This window comes from Aphis gossypii, chromosome 3 (genome assembly GCF_020184175.1).
Source record: "Aphis gossypii isolate Hap1 chromosome 3, ASM2018417v2, whole genome shotgun sequence".
NCBI lineage: Eukaryota > Metazoa > Arthropoda > Insecta > Hemiptera > Aphididae > Aphis > Aphis gossypii.
In genome coordinates, this window is record NC_065532.1 from 28,882,985 (window position 1) to 28,905,467 (window position 22,483).

General features: G+C 22.2%; 4 protein-coding genes across 10 annotated transcripts in view; 2 read left to right on the forward strand and 2 right to left on the reverse strand.

Annotated features, from left to right (window-relative positions):
• The window catches only part of LOC114127688 (protein misato), a 67,986-nt gene that overhangs the window by 26,466 nt on the left and 19,037 nt on the right, over positions 1-22,483 (reverse strand). The window lies entirely within an intron of this gene.
• On the forward strand, positions 67-6,489 carry LOC114127717 (ejaculatory bulb-specific protein 3). The gene is made up of 2 exons (XM_027992041.2): positions 67-512; positions 5,999-6,489. Exons 1-2 carry the CDS (start codon positions 242-244, stop codon positions 6,238-6,240), a joined length of 513 nt encoding a protein of 170 aa, XP_027847842.1. The 5' UTR covers positions 67-241; the 3' UTR covers positions 6,241-6,489.
• Positions 15,255-16,531, forward strand: LOC114127718 (ejaculatory bulb-specific protein 3). The gene is made up of 2 exons (XM_027992042.2): positions 15,255-15,548; positions 16,135-16,531. Exons 1-2 carry the CDS (start codon positions 15,320-15,322, stop codon positions 16,341-16,343), a joined length of 438 nt encoding a protein of 145 aa, XP_027847843.1. The 5' UTR covers positions 15,255-15,319; the 3' UTR covers positions 16,344-16,531.
• The window catches only part of LOC114127667 (regulator of G-protein signaling 17-like), a 31,076-nt gene continuing 25,751 nt past the window's right edge, over positions 17,159-22,483 (reverse strand). For 6 of the 7 annotated variants that reach the window (XM_027991980.2, XM_027991981.2, XM_027991979.2 and 3 more), the window contains 5 exons: positions 22,056-22,136; positions 21,410-21,471; positions 20,806-20,972; positions 19,875-20,136; positions 17,159-18,516 (listed from right to left, as the gene is read on the reverse strand). In XM_027991980.2, coding sequence (XP_027847781.1) covers positions 19,900-20,136; positions 20,806-20,972; positions 21,410-21,471; positions 22,056-22,136 — 547 coding nt within the window. In that variant the 3' untranslated portion in view covers positions 17,159-18,516; positions 19,875-19,899. The remainder of the gene's footprint in view (positions 18,517-19,874; positions 20,137-20,805; positions 20,973-21,409; positions 21,472-22,055; positions 22,137-22,483) is intronic. The other variant, XR_007604698.1, reaches the window with a different exon arrangement.

Below are 22,483 nucleotides of genomic sequence, written 5' to 3' on the forward strand. Positions count from 1 at the left end.
GAGATGGGCACGTTTTTTTTTTTTACTGCGTTTCCGTTTCATGTCCAACAACAGACGTCCTTAAGTGCGAATCGGTTGAACTATTCCATCGGTTGATCCGTTACTTTTGCACTAAATCCCATGTTAAACAGTCGTCAGAACTTAATACGTATAGAAATAGGTCTAATCAAATAAAAATATATTGATAAACTGTTGAGTTCATTTTTCGGTTTTGTAAACGATTTAATGTAAGCATAGCCACATGAATATTTTAACGATTTTTTGTTATGTAACTGTGATGTGCGACACTCAAGTCAAGCCGGCTGTGAGCGCACAAAGATTGCAGAGTGTGAACCAAAATGTGACACCAACCAACGATGGACGTAAAACCATCAGAGAAACGTCGTCATATCCAACTCGATATGATTATATTGATATTGAAGCTGTTATGAACAATGAACGAATCATAAAAATTCTCTTCAACTGTGTTATGAGCCGAGGACCATGTACCAGAGAGGGTTTGGAGCTCAAAAGTAAGCTCTTGATAACATGAATACCGTTTTTTTAATACAATATTTATATTAAATATGATATTAAATTATAGAACATTAATAATCATAGGATCACTCTGTAATAATTTTATAAAAGCCTACATAAATCAGAAAGATCTAATGACATTTAATAATTCATAGGTACTCAAATAATTATTTTTATTTTTAAGTAATTTAATTAAACTTAATACATGTTTTTAAAAACTGTTTCAAAATGTTTTCATATTATTTGATTTTGAATTAAGATTAAGATAAAATAGATATTTGTAAATATATGAAGTCAAACCAAAGTACCTATAGAAGACTATAATAATATTAAATTAAATTCGTGTTCTTTTTTATATATTAACCAACGAGTAATTTTGGTTTTCTAATAAAAACTAAAAACACTCTTGTTTTTTTTTTTTTTACGTAAATGTCAAGGTTTTTATTATAATATTTATCATGAGTTTTATACATTGTTGTATAAGTTACAAGTTTAAAGTAATCTACGAATCCACCACATTAATACAATAGTATTAAATTTTATTTTTTATTTTCTTTATTTATTTATTACTGTTATATATTTTTCGATTTTTTGGATTCAGTATAAACTACTTATGAAAAACTTTTTCGAGAAACTAATTAAATTTCCAAGTCTTATACATAAAAATTGCACATTAAATAAAATTTTAACTGCAAAACAATTTGCAAATTTTCGTAATGTTGATGAATATTGTCAAAATATGAAATTCAAGTCTTTATGAACATAAATTGTAACTGAGTATTTTAAACATTTTTCTACATATTTTTTTGACACAGATAAAAATAAAACAAATAAAAATTCTATAAAATTAATAACTCAAAATTATGTGTTAAAATATTTAAAAAATACTATCATGTATAAAAATGATGAATATTTGGTGAAAATTTAAAATATCTACAGTTATTCATTTTCAAATTACAACAAAATATTAAAATACGTTTGAGGAGTTATATTTATTAAAGAGTATCGAATGTTGTAAAACTACCAAAACTATAGTATCTCAATATCTCAGTATAGACTCAGTATCTACCGAAAATCCTCAATATAATAAAACCATATGCATTTTAGTTTTTGTTGTTTGTATGGTTCTTACATCCTCATAGGAAAATATACAATATATATACAACATAAAAAGCTTTTCCTATGTATATATGATCATCATATTTTTTTTTGTTCACAGAGAAAACTTAAAAGTGACTTAATTTTTATTAACATAACTACTCGTATTGTAATATTTAACTTTTATCAATACTTCAAAATCGATTAAATGAATTTTTTAAAAAATATTCATTTTCTTTCTGTTAATTTATACATGAAGTTAGTGAAATATGGAGGTATACAAAGCTATATATTATGTTATATTGTATGTATTCAAAGGAATATACGTTACATTGATTAATACATTTTGTTTATAATAAATCAGAAATAATGTTTATTTCAGCATTAGTTATATTTCTTACTTATATTAATTAATATTGTATCATGATAAAGTGAATTCGACAGAAGCGAATAATAATATTAATCAAAATAATGGCAATATATATAGTTTATAATTTATTTTTGTTATTTTTGCAATAAAAACACATTTAATTATATGTAGAATTTATGCATACCTACATAATTATTTTCCCTATATTATACGGCCAAGAGTAGGACCAACACGTTTAATTATTATTTACGTTGATTGTATGAGATTTCAATGTAAAAGTAAATAAATATTTTTAAAATGTATGTGTTGTATATAACTAAATAATATCATTTTTGTGTAAATTAATAAAAGTAATATAAGAAAAAAAATTATTTATTTAAAAATAATCTGAAAATATTGATTAAAAAATACATAAATTTAATTAACTATAACTTTTATTTGATTAGACTGCAACCTGCTGTAAACAGTTTTCAAACAACATGTATTCTTTTATAGTAATTTATGTTTACTATATATATATATATATATATATATATATAGTGTCATTAAAATTGATTACTATTCTTATCTTTGTTTTTAATCAATCAATTTTTTTTTTTAAATAATTCACAATTTTTTTAACTTTTTCTAAACATTTATTTATTTTTATATTACTTATATTTAAGCTTAAAACAAAATGAGTTTTTGTAAAATGTATTAATGTGTAAATCTAATCATTTGAAAAAGATATGTACGAGTATTAAATTTCAATAATAGTATTCATTATAGTAAATTGTAATTAATTTTAAAATTACAAAAATAAATAATTTCTTTATAAATTTGAGTCACTAAAAAATGTATAGGTATCAAAATTCAATATAATTATAATATGCAAAGTATAAATTTAAATGTAATTTTATGAAATTTTTATTTAAATTTTCTTCTTTAAATTTAAGACGCAATAAATTGTTATTTATAATTTAGCTTGTAGAAAATAATATTTCCTATTATTTACGTCCAACCACAGTTAAAAAAAATTAATTCTCAATTTATTTAACTAAAATGTTAATGTTAGTCTTAAATAAAAAATTGAAATTTGGTTAAATTATAATGTTAGTAAAATAAATTATAATTATGATTCCTCAGTCCATACATATTTTAATAGAAATAATAATTTTAATGATATTTAAAAAAGTAACATTATTTTATTTTGAACAGAAAAAAATCTTGTAATACCAAAATTTAAATAAATTTTAAATAAAGTCAATGAAACAAATTAGAGGAAAAGAAATTTACATATAAATGATTTGTGAAAAATACATATCATTTTTGTAAAAATTATAATTATAAACAATTTTAATACGTTATATGCACGTAGTTATGAGTTTTGAATAAAAAATGTATAATTTAGTTGAGTTACGCCCTTTTCGCACAAGACAAAGCGTATTAAATTTTATACGCTGGCTTTTTAAACTCATTTTTGCAAAAAAGTGAGATTGGCTCTTTTAGACCTAAGCCACAGAATTAAAAAAATCTAAAATTATACATAAGTCAAATACTTTTAAGTTTTAACACTTATCAATTAATTTGTAATACACTATACCTCTTTGTATTATACGAACTTAGAATAATACACTTTGTATAATCTATTAAAATTTTTATTGATAATATAGATTTAAATTGCAAGTATTTTTGAATTGACCGAATTGAAAAATATTTATTAGGTATTAAATTATACCAATGTTGGCAATATTACTCAATCTAAAATCTAAATATTAATTGCTAATGATAACAATTTGAAAAATTGATCACATAAATATTATAAAAAAAACTATTTAAAAAGAAATTCTTATATAGGTAAAAAGTTTTTAATCAAAAATTAACCTAACTAATCAATGTTTTTAAGAATACATTTTTAGAAAGTTTGTTCGGATTCATTATAAAAGCAATGTAAAAAAATATTTATATTATTAATATTTTTAGCGTTATTGTACTCTTTTTTTTAAATGATAACATACATTTTTATTTTTATTCCCTATTCCCTCGAAATTAAAAAAAAATATATATTATGAAAATAAATCGTGTTTGTTAATGTGTATTTTGAATACTTTTGAATTTCTAAGATACAACTTATGGGGTATATTTTATTAAATTTATTGATCAAGTCTTAACATTTTTAACGATACTAAAATAAAAACTAATATTAAAAAATGCTTATAAATAGTTTAAAATTAATTCAGTCTAAATATTTATAAATTGATAATTTTAATAACAAGATAAGTGACTATTTCAAGTTCCTATGATTAATAATAATAAAATATTAACTCATTGAAAAAAATTTAAAATTCACCTGTCTATCATAACTTAAAAAGTCAAAGTATTTTTTAAGTTTTACTAAGTATAGAAAATATTAATTAATTTAAATATTTTATAATAAGTATAAGTCTAAACAGTCATCCGTTTTAGAATTGTAACAAAATAAGACTATTGATTTTGTTGAAAAATCATTTTTATTGATTATTTCAAAACTTATCGAGAATTTTTTTATTTTAACCTCTTGAAAGTACCAAATATTTAAATTTTATTTTCTATCAGAAACCACCTCCAAAGTTTAATATTGAAATATAATTTTTACTATAATATAACATAACGTGCACATAAATACGTACACACAAAAAACATATAGTTCCGCTTAGAATTTTAAATTAATTTTAGCAAGTTAGGTAAGATAAATTAACATTTATAACTTCATGTTAAATACGTATTTTTATTAAATTAACAGAAAAAAGCTTAAGTTAAATTTTTTTAATTATTTTTGAACACATGATTTAAATAAGACTTAGAACTAGTAAATTTTTTCAACTTCAGTATCTACTGGATGAATAATTCCAAGGTTACAAAATAGTAGTGGTTGATTTTAAGAAAGTGCCACTTAAATGTAATGTGAATTAATTGATCTTCTGGATCAGTGAAATGAAATACACATATATTTACGGACATTCACGATAGCCATTTAAAATACATCACTTGAAGAATTTATTCAACTTTCTGCTGGAGTTTAATAACTGAGTATCCTTATCGTTTAGTATAAAAAAGTACAAAAATAAATTTGTCTTTTGCTAACAACAGAAAATTACAATAACTTTTTTAAGACCTTAAATACTTTACCAAATTAATAATAAATATTAAATACTAATATTAAAAGTCGAGATAAAGCTAAAAAACTTCGATTTTTCATAGTTATGTTCAAATATCATTTAAACTAATATTTCTACATATAATTAACCTTTAATATAAATTTAAAAAATACTTTTATTATTTTTTAGTTTTCAATGTCATAATAAGACACAAACAAGATCTTCTAATCAAGGAAATACTTATTAAATTTGAAAATATTGAGAACGCCTAACTAAACTTGTTTATGCAACACTAAAAACTCCTTGCACTAAAATACGCAATCCAATTAATACATTTTAATATAAATATTATTTTTCCATAACTTCTAATTTTAAAAAAAAATTCCAAAAATGTTATCAAGGAACAATATTTATTATTTTGAAAAATATTGCATAATATTATTAAGTAGATACTAAAAAATCAAGAATATATTAAATTTATAAACATTTTTTCTATAAAAACGTTAAAATATGGAAAATAAATGAATCAAATAAAAGCAATGATCTAATTTAAAATTGATTCAATACCTGTACTTAAATAAAATTGTAAGCTTATGTGATGCGTAATTCCTATAATAACAAATCATATTACTAACCCAAACATTTAATTTTTTTTTAATGATAAACTACAAATATTTTTATTTTTAAATGTATAAAAAAATTTTTTTATGTATTTGCTATTAATTTAAAGTTGAAAAAATTGTTGATTTCTACTTAAAAGTCAAATTGGTGTACCTATATACTTATGCAATTATATTTTATATTGGTTTTAAATTATATATTATATACTTTATTATGGGAAATATTTACTTGTTTTATTTATTATGTTCATTAAATTTAAATTGCTTTATGATTTTAGGGATTGTTCCAGATGCAATTCAAACAGAATGTGCTAAATGTAATGAAAGACAAAGAAAACAAGCAGGCAAAGTTTTAGCTCATTTACTACAGTACAAACCAGAGTATTGGAAAATGTTGGTGCAAAAATTCGATCCAAATAATGTCTATTTGAGAAAGTATATGGCAGACAATGATGATGACGAAAAATTATCTCTTCAAAAACTTAGTAACGATACTACTAAAAAAAAGCGGAATATTTAGTTATACAATAATTTTTTTATTGAATAACAAATTTTATATTTTCTTTTGAATATAGTAGTATATATTTTAAATTATAAAAAATAAGCCAATGCACCTATAATATTAGAAGTATTTTAAAGTGTAACATTTAAAAAATATTATCTTCAAGATATGTTTTATATAATTTATTGATACAATTTAATTATATATTTTACACACATACTACATACATATTTTTTGTCGTACTTAATAGTTTTTATTTCATACACATTTTGTAAATTATCATTATTTTAAATTACTTTATTATGATATGCTTATTAATAGGTTATTACATTAGTTTATGTATTCATTTATAATTTTATATTTTATCACATTGATCTTAATTTTTTTATACTGTGGTCTAAAAATAAATCATTTTGAGTAGTTGAGTCAATAAATATTTTAAATAATTATAATGTTTATCTGGTAATGAGTATCGCAATCTATATCGATATTCAGATAGTTGTAGAATTTAGAAGAATCAAATATTTTATTCTTTTTCTAATGGAGAATATTTTTTAATCAAATAAGTTAATTAGAAAATAATAATTATTCTTGTGACTTTTAACGAATTGAAAGTTATAATATTACTAATTTTATTTTTGTATTAAGTATACAAATTTACAAATTATTAAAAAAAATATTGTTTTTCATTTTATAAATCCTATTGCCGTGTGGAAATAATTAAGCAATAGTATATACTTGTTATGGATAATGATGATAAATAATAATTAATATATGTACGAGGTCTGTCAAAACTTAATTGGACAATTTAAAATGCACTTCATAATGCAGTAATGTACAATTATTGCCAATAGAAAATGTTGTACAACACAAAATAAAATTTTTAAAATGATAGGATGGAATTATGTAAAAATACTACACAAATATTTAATTTGAAATAAATTAAAATAATCTAAATAATCTTAACGTACATATATTTTCTACATAATAATATAAGACAGTTAAACAGTATAGTCTATCTATCTATCTATGTCTTATGTAATTGTACATCTATAATGGTCAATTATTGAAAGCTATACATATATATATACATTATACACGTGTATATCTAATTTTTAAATTATTAACTATGATTTTAGTTGATTCTGGATTACTGATCCCAATACTGTTTCAAAAGTCATTTCTATTTCAAAAATAGAGAGTTATATATTATAAATAAATGGTATCTATTTTCTTGAATACATTACCAAGTACTTTATATTTTGAACAAAGTTAGAGAGTAAATACATTTATTATAAAAATGAGTATACATACTGTCTTTCTATTAATACTATTTTAGTTGGTAAAAATGTAAAATAGATAAATTTAAAATTTTCTGAAAGCTAAGTATTCCAGAAAGTATAATATCATTGCTTTCAAGATAGCCATCAATATTTATTTTCAGTGCATATAATTGTAGTACTATATAATAGTATTTTTTCAAGTTTTATGTGTAAATTTATGACCAATTTAAGGTTTTAAAGTTCTTTGCCTTAATTTAATTAATACAAAATATTAATAAACCTATACTCGTATATTTGATATTTTTTTTGCTTTCAATCCCGACTAACAGACCCCAATAAACTAAGCCACTTTTGTATTATACCTTTATAGATTTATGTTCTACACCTCATATTTACTTTCACCATCTTGTTTTGTTCAATTCTCTCGTTTTGTCTTAAAAAATCAAAAAAGAAGTTTATTTATTTTTAAGAAAAGTAAAAAAAAAAACATGACCAAAAATTAACACAAACTAGTTATAAAAATGAATAAAAAAAAATTAATTACCATGTTTATCTCTAGATTTGCAGTAGTTAAATTGATTCTATATTGTTTGATGGAATATAGTTTTAATTGTATTCATGGGTGCCCATTGGGGGGGGGAATATGGGGTACGACTTGCCCCCTAGACAAAAAATATTAAAAACTTGTAGCTCAATAAATATTACCATAATATTATTATTATTTTTATTATCTTACATTTGAGAATTTTTTATTTTGACCCCCCCCCCGCCCTAAAATGTCACCTATGGGCGCTCATGATTATATTGGCATGTGATATTTTAAAGTATTATTCATTTTCCTGTTAAAAGTACCCTACAAGTATCAAATATTCTTATTATGTATAAATTATAAATTTAATTTTATAGATTATACCCTTATCTAAAACTTCATGTATTAAAAAACAACCAACAGATCAGTGACATATTTAGGATTTATTTTAGGGAGGAGATACAACTAAAATAGTTCTTCTTCCTCCACTCGAAATACATGCAGATACTATCAATTTATTATAACATCATACTTAAGATATATTATATATATATATTTCGGATTTTAAAGCATACCTAATAAGTAATAAACAATAAAAAAAGCACACCTAACCATTGTTTTAAAATGCAAAAAAGAAGCATATTAAAAAAAAAAAAAAATTACCAAGATTTTGCTAGTTATAAAAATTAATAAAAATTAATGAAAAATTAATTTAAATAAAAAAAAAGTATTGTTTACCATGTATTTCCCTAAATTTGCAGCAGTGAAAGTGTCGTGAAACTGACTATTATCCGACAGAATATTTTTATACATAGAAAACGAACTCTATACATCCACTGAAGTGATCGGTGCAGCATACTTCATACAAAAGGTTTTAAATTACAACACCAAATCTTAAATTTTTAAATGGTCGAAATCGATGTTATAGGCTTACAGACTGTATAGATACTGCAGGCTACATGATACAATCTATTCGTTTAATATATTTAATAATCAAGCCGACAACGAAAACAATAATAATCTAATATAGACATTTAGTCCACATTCTGGGTTTTTACGTTTCTTATTAATTAATTTTTTTATTATTACTATAGTAGTATACTAAACATAAATATATACATTTTGCAGCTGAAATAACTGAAAAAAGTAATAAAAGTATTAATATATATATATATATAAAAAAAAAATTGGTTTATTTGGAATCAGAATGACGTGAAACGAATTTATGTACAAAAATTATATTTCTATCTTCTATATTTGTGCTGAATATTTAATAAATAACTAGATTATTAGCATTAAGTATTGACTGTATAAAGTACTTTAAGCCATATTTAAATGACATTTTCTTAATTGTACATTTATTAATATTAATATTTAAAATGCTTTGAGTTTACCTCATATGTATGGTAAATATTTTAAATCAAATAATATGTTTCTAAAAAAAACTTTATGAATCAATAAATAACTTTTTTTGACTAATATAAAATGCATATAACATTCATGACTAGAAAAAATATAAATATGTAGTAAATCATAATTGTTGATTTATTAAAGGCTAACTGCCTTAAACTTGTTAACTCACGAGTTAAAAAACTAGTTTTGTATCTTAGTATTGTGTTATTAGACAATAAGACTTTTGAGGTCGCTGATACACTTATATTTCAGATAAAATCGATATGATTTTTTTTTTTAAAGATGATTTCTGCGGCTGATAGCACTTTGTTTGATGATTGACTGAGTAATAAAATTAGTTCCTTTATTATCTATTTAATATCCCATGACAATTTTTGAATTAAGTTTAATAAATCATAAATATCACACATTTTTGTTTTAGATTCTTCCAGAGCAATGGATGATTTGTTGTAAGCAATATAATGATATAGTTTTGGGTTTTTTTTAACTAAATATAATTTTAAAGTAAAAAAATTGTTTGATCTTCAATTTTGATAGTGGTTTTTTCACAGCATCTTTTGAGGAAATTAAACCGTACATCTTAACAATTCGGTAGAGTGACTTCACTATAACTTATTTATTTAAACATGTTTGGGATTTTTTTCCTTTATTTAAATTAAGTTTTTAAAATTTTCACATATTTTAGAAGTAAATTTGAAAATGTTTGATAATTATATAATATATACAAGTTCGAGGTGTATACATTTTAATAATATCCTAACATTGATTAATTGTTAAAAAACCTGGTTTGTAATTTTTAAAACTAAAAATAATCACAAAAAAATATAAACAAAAACACCTACTACAGTGATTACATTTGATGTGAAACAGTTTTAAATCAGTTTATGAATACGTTTCAAGTCTAGAATCTTAAATATAAATTATTCTTAAGTTCAGATAATTATATATATCTTTTTCACATTGTATAAATAATATATATTTGCAATTAGTTCTTTAATTGAAATTTTAAAACATATAGTGTGAGTAATAATTAAAAAAGAAAAAGATGATTATTATCAAAAATATTTGATAAATATATTTTTTATAAAAGTTGAATGGAAAAAAAACAATACCTATATACTAGTTAATTTTAGTTAATTTATTCCTGATTTTTAATGTTGTCGTATCATCATTTAAGATAAATTATAACATACAATTTAATACTATTGCAGTTAGATCGATGTTATAATATCTAAAATTCGCAACACACTGAAATTATATTTCCATTGCATTAGCATAAGCTTAGCCCTTAATTCAAGACAACATTAATCTCATATTAAATAGTGTTATATTATAATAATCTCTATATCCTTATGTTATGTCCTTATACCTTATGTTATGTTAACTTAAAATTATTCTAGCAAGAAGATAGTATTCTAATTACATTCAAAGAGTTGGCTAAAATCTTTCACTTGAGTGGTGTTATTATAAAAAAATTTTTTTTTTGAAGAAATAAATGTTAATTTTTTCGGTAACTAGTGTCTAGTTATTAATCTTTTTTTTATTTAATGTATTTGCTTCTTATAATGACAACTGTATGCTATGATTATAATAATAAAATATTGTTTTTTTCTTTGTTTTTTTTTTTTATTTCAACGAAAATAATGTTACGTAGTTTGTTTTAAAAATTTGATAAATATCAATCATGTAATCATCTTTACACTATCAAGATTACGTTAATAAGAATATTATTACTTTTTAAAAGCTTTATAGATTTATATAAGAATACGGTTTAAAATATTTACTTATCATAATATTTAAATTACAACTTTAAACCTACCCTAACAAAAATTATTTTTATATTTTTATACCAATAAGTAATAACATAATATTCATTACTAATGAGCCACATAAATTATACGTAAAAAAATAAATAATGTTATTGTAATGATTAAAAAAAACATACTTTTATTGTAATGATTTTCAAGGTCTTGGAAATTATAATTATTCTACTAAAATATAAAACAGGTATAGTGTACACTTAAATAAATATATTTTTTGAAGCAAGGTCACCTTTTAAATAAAATGTAACCACATTTTATACTAGTCTGTTAACGTTAATCATTAAAAAAACTAATCATTACTACTACATTTCTATATTTTTCTTCGTCAACTAATAAACCAAAATTAAAATATTTGTTTGAAATTAAAAAAGTATAAGCGCACTTGAACGCAGTTTTAAAATCATATATTATGTCTATACAATATAGTGTGAAACATTATAAAATATGTAAAATCCACAAAATCCATGTTTTTAACAATCTAGAGTATTTATATTATTTTAATAATTTATATACTTATTTTTCATTCCATTATAACATTTTTATTTAACAAATTAATTAATATTAATTTCTAATAAAAAAAACAATCGTATAAATTGAAAATGATGAATGCAAATGTATTTACAAAATAATAAGTAAATAAGTTTAAATAATTTTTATAACATTTTTTTATTATTTGTTAATATACTTAATAGTTTTAAATTATATTATGTATAAATAATAATGTATAAAGAAATTGTGCGTATTTATTAAGTTATATTAGGTATCTACTGTATAAGACATACGTATGCTATTTATACACTTATACCTTATATAATTAATGTAAAAAAAACATGCTAAACAGTACTCATATCACACATTTATATGTGTTCCACTGAAGAATTTGTAATTAATATTCTAATAGAACTCTAATAAATATAAATATTGCATATGGTTATGATTAATTGTTCTACATATATTTGTCACGATAAAAGTACTAAATTATAAACATATTGAAAAACATACAAAACGGGTTTTATGTAAAAGAAAAAAAAATTGAAATGTAAATGCTTCAATTAAATTCATTATAATAAATGAACTATAATACATCGTGTTAAGAAAAAATCATTAGAACTTAGAAGTTATAACTAATAGATTTATTAGTTATATAAAACAATAACTTTTATGTTATTACTCTTTAAATTCATTTTAAATTTATTTGATGTAAATTTGAAAACATGTTTATGTAATATTTTACCACGGAATTATTTTATATCATTATTTTGTTTTACTGTGGATTTTTATTCTACATTGAAAAATTATACATTAGCACTAAGTGTTATAATTTGATCGAAAGGTTCATATTTAAGTAGTTTAAATAATTTTTCTTTAAAACATTTTTCTATAAAATTACTATTTTGTAATTTTTTAATAAGTTGTTCAAAACTTTTTTAAATGTGTATTAATTTGTTTATTGTATATAATAAATAAACAAGAATATTATGAAAAGTTCAATTATTTTATTTTGAAAACCATTAATTTATAAAGTTCGTACTTACTAGAAAGATATTAGAATTAATAGTTACTAAGACAGATTTTTAAATTTAAATCTATACATAGTATGATTTATATAAATATTTACTTAAATAATTGTACTAAAATGATTTATTCTGTATACGAGTTAATCTGTAACTCTATAAGTACACGTATAATTAATTTGGTAAATTTTTTTATAATAATATGAGATTACATCAATCAGTTTAATTATGTTTTTTTCAAATCCAAAGGATTTTAGGTTACATAAATTCTGTAGTTCATACTATCTTGAAGCGACTTCTTTTATATTGAAGTTACATTTTTATTTTATAAATTAAGTTACAGTAAATATGTGAATAGGGAATAGCTTAAAAAGGTACCAAATGTTGATGCGTAGTATTAAATTTAAATATTTATTAAGTTTTGTATTGGAGCAAAGATGTAGATTATTTATTTTAAAGGTGTGTTTTTTTTGAATTTAACACATACATTACAGTAACTAACTCAATGATTCATATTAACAAATGATGACTTTAAATATATTTTATTTAATATAATAGATTTAGTAAAGTTATAAATATTTTTACAATTAAAATAATATTTTTAAATTTCTGAAGTCACCTTTTAAAGTATTAAAAATGCTTCAATATTTGACATAAATATGTTTTCTTGTAGTAAAATAGATCTAATTAATATTTTGAAGAGATTAAAACCAAAAATGTTTAATACTTTTCTTAGTAATTAAGGAAAAACAAAAAAACATAATTTATTTTACTAAATGAGAAACAGAAATTTGTACACCTGATTATTATTATTATTTTTTTTTATCATTGTTCAAAAACTAACAATCCTAATGTTTAGAATTTTAAGCAAATGTTTGTATGTTTGTATCAGTATTATCTATACAATATTGTATAATTTTCAAAATAGTTACATTTTTTCAAGGTTTTTATAGACATTTTGAAATTATTGAATTTTGTTTTTTAGGTACCTACTGAAATACATTTTAAGTTTGGTCAAAAAGCTTAAAAGAATAGAACGAGATCCTACATAAGTGTTTTTAAATTTGTCAATTTAAAAATATGGGAAATATATAAGGATAGTTTTTTTAATAGAAATTTCAAGTCAAATTTTGATAAAATTGGATATTTAAACAAAAAATAACAATTTCAGGTTTTTTTTTACACATAAAAAATATTATTTGTAGAAACTAGAAACTTTTTACCACTACGTATATATCTAACCTAACCTTTTTACTTGATGAACCTATCCACACATTCTATGGAACACCGATATTAACTTATAAACGAACAACAGTAAGTAATATTATATGAAATGGTATTTTAAAATAACTGATTATTAAATATTATTTATCTATATATAATTTAGTTTAGGTAAAAATTAGTACACTAAATTGTAAATAAGAACTAATAGAAAAATAAATTACTATACCAATACAGATTTATTGTAAAATATCCCGAGGAAAAAATAGCTGATGAATCGTTTCTGCTCAGATTTGTTTGGTAACCTACTCCATGAATTTTACCCAATACAATATATATTATTTAGAAAAAAGAGCTTCCGGATTTCAAAAAAAAAGTCGTATGTTAACTTATAATTTTTTAAATCATTTAAGTTTATAATACCAATAAAAATATAATATTGAAATGAATTAATCAAAATGTCAACGTACATAGAATTATAGTATAAGCTAATTGAAAACAATAATATAATTATTTATGATTTTTTTATACTTTTGATGTTTGTTAGATTGTATTAGAATACTGTTGATTTGTATTTATTATTAAACAGTTAAAAATAGTGAATATTACTTACAAAACTTGTTAAGTAGAAAAAATATTAAACAATATACATACGCCAATAAAAAATAACTATTATAAAACTTTTAAATTTGATTTATTTTTAATTTTACCGAAATCAGTTAGACGGAGTCACGGTTATGATATTTATTTTGTTATGATCGAGTTTGTAAACATAATGATACTTCGAAGAATAAATTTAACGGAAAACGATGATATTATAATGACGTATATGATTGACGTAGGTAAACAAAATTTCCCTAAAAGCTTGTAATAAATAATAACTAAACATAGATTATTTCTTTATAATAATTAGAGGGTAATTTGTAAATGTTCTGAGAAGAACCGCCGGCAATATTATGACGTATTAAACTCTTGGACCACAATAACTGAATATAAAAACTCATTTCTGGTCGACCCGTTCGATACCACAACAATAATATTAATGCATAACAAGTATAGGCGGTAATCAAGGAAATAAGTACTAACCAACTGGTGGGTCGGGCAATGGGGAAATGAGTTCAAGAGGTAGGTACTATGACGACAATCACGCGTCACTAGAAGGTCGTCGAGCATAAATTATAATGCTGTAATACCACACTTTGTCTTAGTTTGGCGAAGTATAAAAAAAAAACAACAACACACGATTGATGCCGATGATTATTGCTTATAAAAGCTGATCTAAAACGTCTTCTATTCAGTATACAATTGTACGCCATGGATTCCAGAATTGCAGTAGTCTGTGTTGTTTTGGCTGCGTTCGCAGTGGACCAAACGGTCGGAGCGCCACAAAAAGATGCCGTAGCCGCAAGCGGTCCCGCTTACACTACCAAATACGACCACATTGATGTTGATCAAGTTCTGGCTTCCAAAAGATTAGTAAATAGCTACGTTCAATGTCTGTTGGACAAAAAACCATGCACTCCCGAAGGAGCTGAATTGAGAAGTATGTATACACTATACTTACCTACCGCATTTTTATTTAGTTGAAGAAAATAAATACATTACAACATTGTAAGATAATATCATTTATTTACCATTCAGTTTAATTCCCCATACTCTGTTAGTGGGTTGGACAGTAGGTTTTTATTGAATCTAATAAAATTTATTAGAATATAGATCTACCAATACACTTTTTACTAAATCACCAAGATTTTATGTTATAATATTATATAACTATTTACCTTTTAATTAATTTTTAAACCAATAATTGTAGGCTATCACTGATAGCTATACATATTATAATAGTCTGAATTTCAAAAATTACATTTAATTTAATTATTAAATATGTATAATATATTGGTCCTTATGATTAAACTAGAGACTTCAATCATTTATTTTAAAATTAGAAATTTAAATCAGATAAATGATAGAACATTAAACTATTGCTATTATACATATAACGATAATGTGTTCTTAATCCAATGATACTGTTTGTATGAAACATTATTTTACTATTTATATAGAACATAGTAATGTGTTAAAAATTAAATAGAATGTAAATACTAATTTTAAATATTTTCGTTTTACAGAAATTTTACCCGATGCCTTAAAAACACAATGTGCGAAATGCAATGCCACCCAAAAGAATGCTGCTCTTAAAGTTGTTGACAGACTACAGAAAGATTATGATGCAGAGTGGAAACAGCTTCTTGACAAATGGGACCCAAAACGTGAACATTTCCAAAAATTCCAACAATTTTTAGCGGAAGAAAAGAAAAAGGGTTTTACTAAATTTTAACTTTAAGGAAAAGTTAACCAATTAGTATAGTAGTTTTTAATAATTTAGATTTATCAATACATAAGAATGCAATACCTATATGCACTATTTATCAAATGTATACAAAAATAATAAAAATATCATTACTTATTTATATGTACAATTCTTGTTTGTTTGTTTTTTTAAGATAATAAAGGAAATAATCAATATTTTGATTTATGTTTTTATTATGTTATATTTATTTTGTATTCGTCTAAAACATAAAAATGAAGAATAATATATATTCAATTAACATACAGTTTTTGTATTTAATTTGAAATAAAAGCAGTCATTTTAATTAAGATTAATCATTTCGTATTCTATAAAATCTTACGAGTGTTAAAAAAAATTCACAGTTCGTTGTCAAATCATTATCCTTATAAAGTAATAATAACATTATTACGCACTAAAATATTGTTTAAAAATGATAGTGATAAATTTAATAAGTACTAATAATAATTATTATTGTTTTAAAATTGAACATTCATATTGACAACTCAATATAATTCGTTAGCCTATAACAATTATTACTATTACCATGATCTAGACGAGATAAATTATATAGGCAATTTAACTCGTATAAGTATAATACAAAAACAAAATTTCGAACATGCCTTAACTTCCGTTTCAATTATGTATTAGCCGAGTACCCATACCGATCATATTATTTCACGTTAATTTCTAATTAATGAACCAAAAAAATTCAAGAATTATTTACATTATTATTTTTGTATAATTGTTAAGTTGTGCTTAATAATATAATATAGAGGTGTTATACTAAAAGGATAACAAAAAAAAAAAAAAATTACTGCAGTTTTTTTTAACGGTAGAAATTCACAAGAATTATATAATTTCAATATAACTGTTCTATCCAAGTAAAATTACTAAAAAAAAATGTTTACATAGTATAATATTGTTTTTATGAGTAATGTTTTATTATGCCTATAAAAGTCTACAATCGAACTTGATTGAAAGCTTAGTCCTCATTAAAAATGATGAACTAGTCTCTCATGACATTCCTGGGAGTACAATATTTTATGAAACAAGGATTATGTTGTACCCTGTTATGTTAATTTTACCGGTCATACATAATATTATATTGTGTATCTAAAATAATTATTATTAGTCTGAACTAAATATAATATTGTAATATGTATTATACTATATTTTGAAGAAACATACTAAATTTGTTCATTAGAAATGTGTGCGTAAAGTGCACCTTAATTCAAGTCTAGGAAATTGTGTGTTCCGTAGTATTGTACATTTTAAATTTGTTTTAAATGTCATATTCACAATACTAAAAAAAAAAAAAAAAACAATAATTATCATAAACTCATAAGATTAATTGGCACACTTAAAAGCTTCTTATATAACATAATATAAATAAAAAAAATAAAAAAATAATAATACAAGAATGATAGAGGTAATAATATTAATGAACTAAAATTATACAGTCTTTTTTTAGACTAGAAATGATTATGTAGTAAATTATATTTTACTATTACATGGTTTGTACGAAATCATATAGAACGGAAGTAGGTATGACAATTACAAAAATTAACGATTCTATTAAAACATTTAAATTGAGTTAATACCGTCAGTGTATCGAATTAAATTGTATTGAATACCGAGTATTGCGTATATTAGTCTTAAATAATTATTATATGTTATTATATGCAATTTTATAGCATTAATTTTTGTAGGTAACACAATTTCATTTTAATATAAACTTATTTATAATGTATGACATCAATCATTATTGTTTTATATTTACACATAATAATTTATTAAATATTGCATATTTTTAGAGAAAAGAATTTGTGTTGTGTAAGTTTAATATAAAAACAATTAAGTACTTCAATGAAAGTACCCACATGACAAACACAAGATAGTGATGATATAAAATTATAATAACTACTTTTTTAAGATACAAAAAATGTATTGTTGCGAATGAAATAAAATTTTTAATTATTATGTATAAAACATTTATTTCCTTAATAATTAAAACCTAATTTATTTTTACATCGCGGTTTTAAATACAAATTTTTCCTTATACTACCTGTATAATATGTTAATCTACGAACATTTTATCAATTCTGGTCCCAAATACATGGGTCCAAACGCAGGCTTGAACACCAAATACGAATTATTATCGCTGAAAAACATGAAAAATATACCATTATTATTGAATTTTTTTACATTTTAGAATAAAATTATTAGGTTTAATATACGTCCTTGAATATATTTAATAGATCTTTTATGGATATTATTAATTATGGATATTAAATCTATAACTTTTATTTTGTCCATTACTAAGTCTAATAATAAAATAAATATTGAAAACATTGACTTATATGGGTGTTTTAAATTCCATCTTGCTAATATTTCATTTGGTGAATTATTTACATGAGATAGGTATGTACAACCGAGCTCACATTAAGAAAAAAAATAAGAATAATTCAAAAAAATCGAAAGTGTTAGGATAAAATTATAAAATAAAATAAAAACTATGGCTTTTGGTAATAATAAATTAAAAATACCATAATTGACTGTATAAAATTAAAATACGAATGTTTTTAGGGATTTGACAAAATTTATAGTAAAAAAAATAAAAATGACCCGTGGGCCGTGAAAAATATTTACTAGTAACATAAATTAAGAGACAGAGACTAAACTAATATGGAAAAAGAAGAACTTGCTGAAATGATAAAACCAAAACTACAAAACCACCAATAAATTAATTGTGATTACAAACGAGACTTCAAAAAAATTAGTAAAGTATTTTTATTTCAATAGTTATGAAACATATTTTAGGTAACTCGGATTTTATTCAATTCAAACAAGGTAAAACTTCTATTTTCAATATTATTGACCAAAACAATGTTGATCATAACAAATTTTATTCCAGTAAACTGCGTGAATTATAAAAGTCAGTATTATCCGTCACATTATTTTTAGAATCAATCAATATAATAAATAAACAATGTAAATCCCCGATAATATCTAACACAATATTATTTGTATATGATATAGATTACGATATCTCTTATAGTCTTATGCAGAAGTAAAATATTAAAAAAATACAAAAACATCTTTCAGAAATTACCATATATTTAGTAAAATGGTGAGTAAAAACTAGTTTTAGGTTTTCTCCTAAAAAATTTAAATTAATAATTTTTACAGAAAAATTAAGCATAGGATGATTGAAAATAAAACTGGATAAAAACAAAAATACTAGGCATCATGTTCAATTTTAGGATCTCATAGTCTCTAATTATAAAATATCTTAAAATATCTAAGAACTTGAATTAATAAAAAAAAAATAAACCAACAATACAAACGAAATTTAAATAAGATTCAATTTTATATACACTAACTGAATGACTGTAAGTACATTCAATTATATACTTTTATTGATAGTTATTTATTTAAATTGAATATATTTTGTGTATAAGTGTTGAAAGCTAACTAAAAAAGAAAATTAAGTCTACACGAGATAAATATTATAAGTACCTGAAAAATTGTCCAAGTTTATTTTTCATATATTGCTCTGTTTGCGTTTGGTTGGGGTTTGTTGGCCACTGTTTGGAGCATTACCGGTAGCTCCATTTTCGAGTTTGGCTAATTTTTTGTACTGCGACGAGTTAATAAATCTTGGATAAGAATCCCTATGCATAAGCGTGTAAATTTGTAGCTGAGCTTCATCGAACATATGAGATGATGGTTGATTGATGTTCTTATTGACGATATCACGAACACGAGAGTCTAAACTCACCTAATTAAAATAAATAATACGTGTTACAAATAAAATATTAAAATTATAATTAAAATGCGTATTACAAGTATTAACCAGATTACATGTATCGACTGAGAATTTACATAATTATTTACTTTTTACTAATTTTCAAAAATATAAATATATAGTATACATTTTATTTTTAGGAGAAAATACAATAGAATTTCATGAATATCAATATGTATCGAATAAAATCAAATAATATAAAGTTATTATTATATTTAGGTAAAATTATTATCTAATTTTTTAATATTTTGGTTAATTTATTAGATATTTGTTATATCTCTCATAAACCATTATTAAATTAAATCAATTTTTTGTATTAAGTAAATTTCGCTGTTGCATAAATTTTAAGTAGGTAATTATAGAGTAACTTTAGGTATCTATAGTGTCGTTTAGCTCATGTAAATATAATGTATTAATAGTTTAATTATTGTAGATTTAAATTCATTTTTAATGAATGGAAAACCAATTTTAGTCCAAATTATACTTAAAATAATATAAACCATGGTATCGTAGTATTACAGTAAATTTTCAATTGATGAAGATAACTTAAATACCGTAAATAATAACTTTTTTCTGTTCTAATGTTATAACAATTTACTATAAAATATATACTTCTAAAAATATTGAAATATGAATACTTACCTCTTTAGGAGATAAAATCGAAATGTAATCTTCATAAATGAACCGAGCTTTTTCCTCTATTACATCAGGATTCGATTCTTTTTTTAACTCTTCAACTGCCATCCAGAACAATATGTTCTCTTCGCTGTATTCGCATCGTAAAAAATCCCGAAATATCTTTTTTCCCGCTACGTAAAAAAAGAATAAGAAAATTAATAATATTTATGGTACCATTTTAGCACAATTTATTATTAGTAAGAAATTTAATTATACGCTTTATTTTATTTTATAGATGTATATAATGCACGTGTGTCAAGCGTCAGTAAAATATTTAATGGAAATAAGAAAGATATATATTTTTATTTTCCTTAGTTCAAAAACTGAAAATATTTTCTAAATTTTACTTTGAATTGAATATTTTTTTTTACAGTTTCCATATTGATTTATTTTTAAATGTTGACTTTAGTGAAATTATAAATTTAGTGAGTTTAGGAATTTTGAGAATTGTATGTTTTGTAAGAAATGTATTAATTTGATACTTGAATGTATGTGATGTGCGTAAATTTAATTCATAAGAAAACTGAGAACAATTATTTAATACTATATATTATATTGATTTAATTACCAGGACACTTTAGAAGTCGGTCAAATGATTTACTCCAGCTTCGTATTTCGTCCAACGGAGGCCTGTAATGATAATAATAATTACAATTTTTATCACAGTTAATATTATAGTATAGTAAGACATGAAAAATTAAAAATCGAATATATCAAATAAAAGTAGACAATGGTTTTGAAGCTCATAAGTTCGATAAACATATGAAAAGTGGCACTCGATACATATCCAATGATTTTAATAATTTGCATCAATTACTTTTTTAAAGCTCATAATTTTAGAGACATTATTTTACTATATATTTAGTAAAATTAAATGGAAGAAGAAGTAGTAATATAATATTATTAAGTTAAAGAAATACATTGATCGAGGTCTTAAGTATATTTTAGCTATCCATATTGAACAGTGAGTATTGGAGACCTTCCAATCACACTTATTTATGACCTTAATTTAAAAATGCATAAACATAAATGTAAATCTAATAAATTTAATATTTCTTAAAAAAAAGTCATTGCTTATAAATTTGTCGATAATTGAAAACACAAATAAATCAAGACAATGAAATTTTAAATTATTTCTAATATTAAAGATTAATACCTAATATAAAATATTATATTGTATAACTTTATAAGCACATAAATTTACATAAATTTACCTTAGCTCAACAGGATTTTCGATTATGCCGCCACTAGACCCGTTTCCATTTGTTTTGGGGGGATGACCTTTTAATGGGAAACTGAAAGATTACATAAGTATTGTTAGCTCAACATATTTTTTAACTTTAAATCCAATATTGTGCTATAAAATATCATAATTATAACTATAATTATATTACGAATTTATTATTTTAGTCCTAAATAAATGTTGTGATGTATTAATACATGATAATATCTATGTAATCATATGATGCACACCAAATCGTATAATTGATTGATTGATTTACAATCTTTGATTTGAACTATGAACATGATATATTTGAGCTTGTATGTAAAATACATATCGTAGAAAATGGTTAGGTAGAAATACAGTGATAAATAAAATAGTTGTGAAAATCTTTTTAAGTATAATATATTAATACAGCAC

Bases quoted from the DNA above. Each gene is read 5' to 3' on its own strand.
- LOC114127717 (XM_027992041.2), top strand. From the start codon at position 242: ATGAATATTTTAACGATTTTTTGTTATGTAACTGTGATGTGCGACACT. The intron at 513-5,998 runs GTAAGCTCTTGA...TTATGATTTTAG, and splicing joins AGAGGGTTTGGAGCTCAAAA to GGATTGTTCCAGATGCAATT.
- LOC114127718 (XM_027992042.2), top strand. From the start codon at position 15,320: ATGGATTCCAGAATTGCAGTAGTCTGTGTTGTTTTGGCTGCGTTCGCA. The intron at 15,549-16,134 runs GTATGTATACAC...TTCGTTTTACAG, and splicing joins CGAAGGAGCTGAATTGAGAA to AAATTTTACCCGATGCCTTA.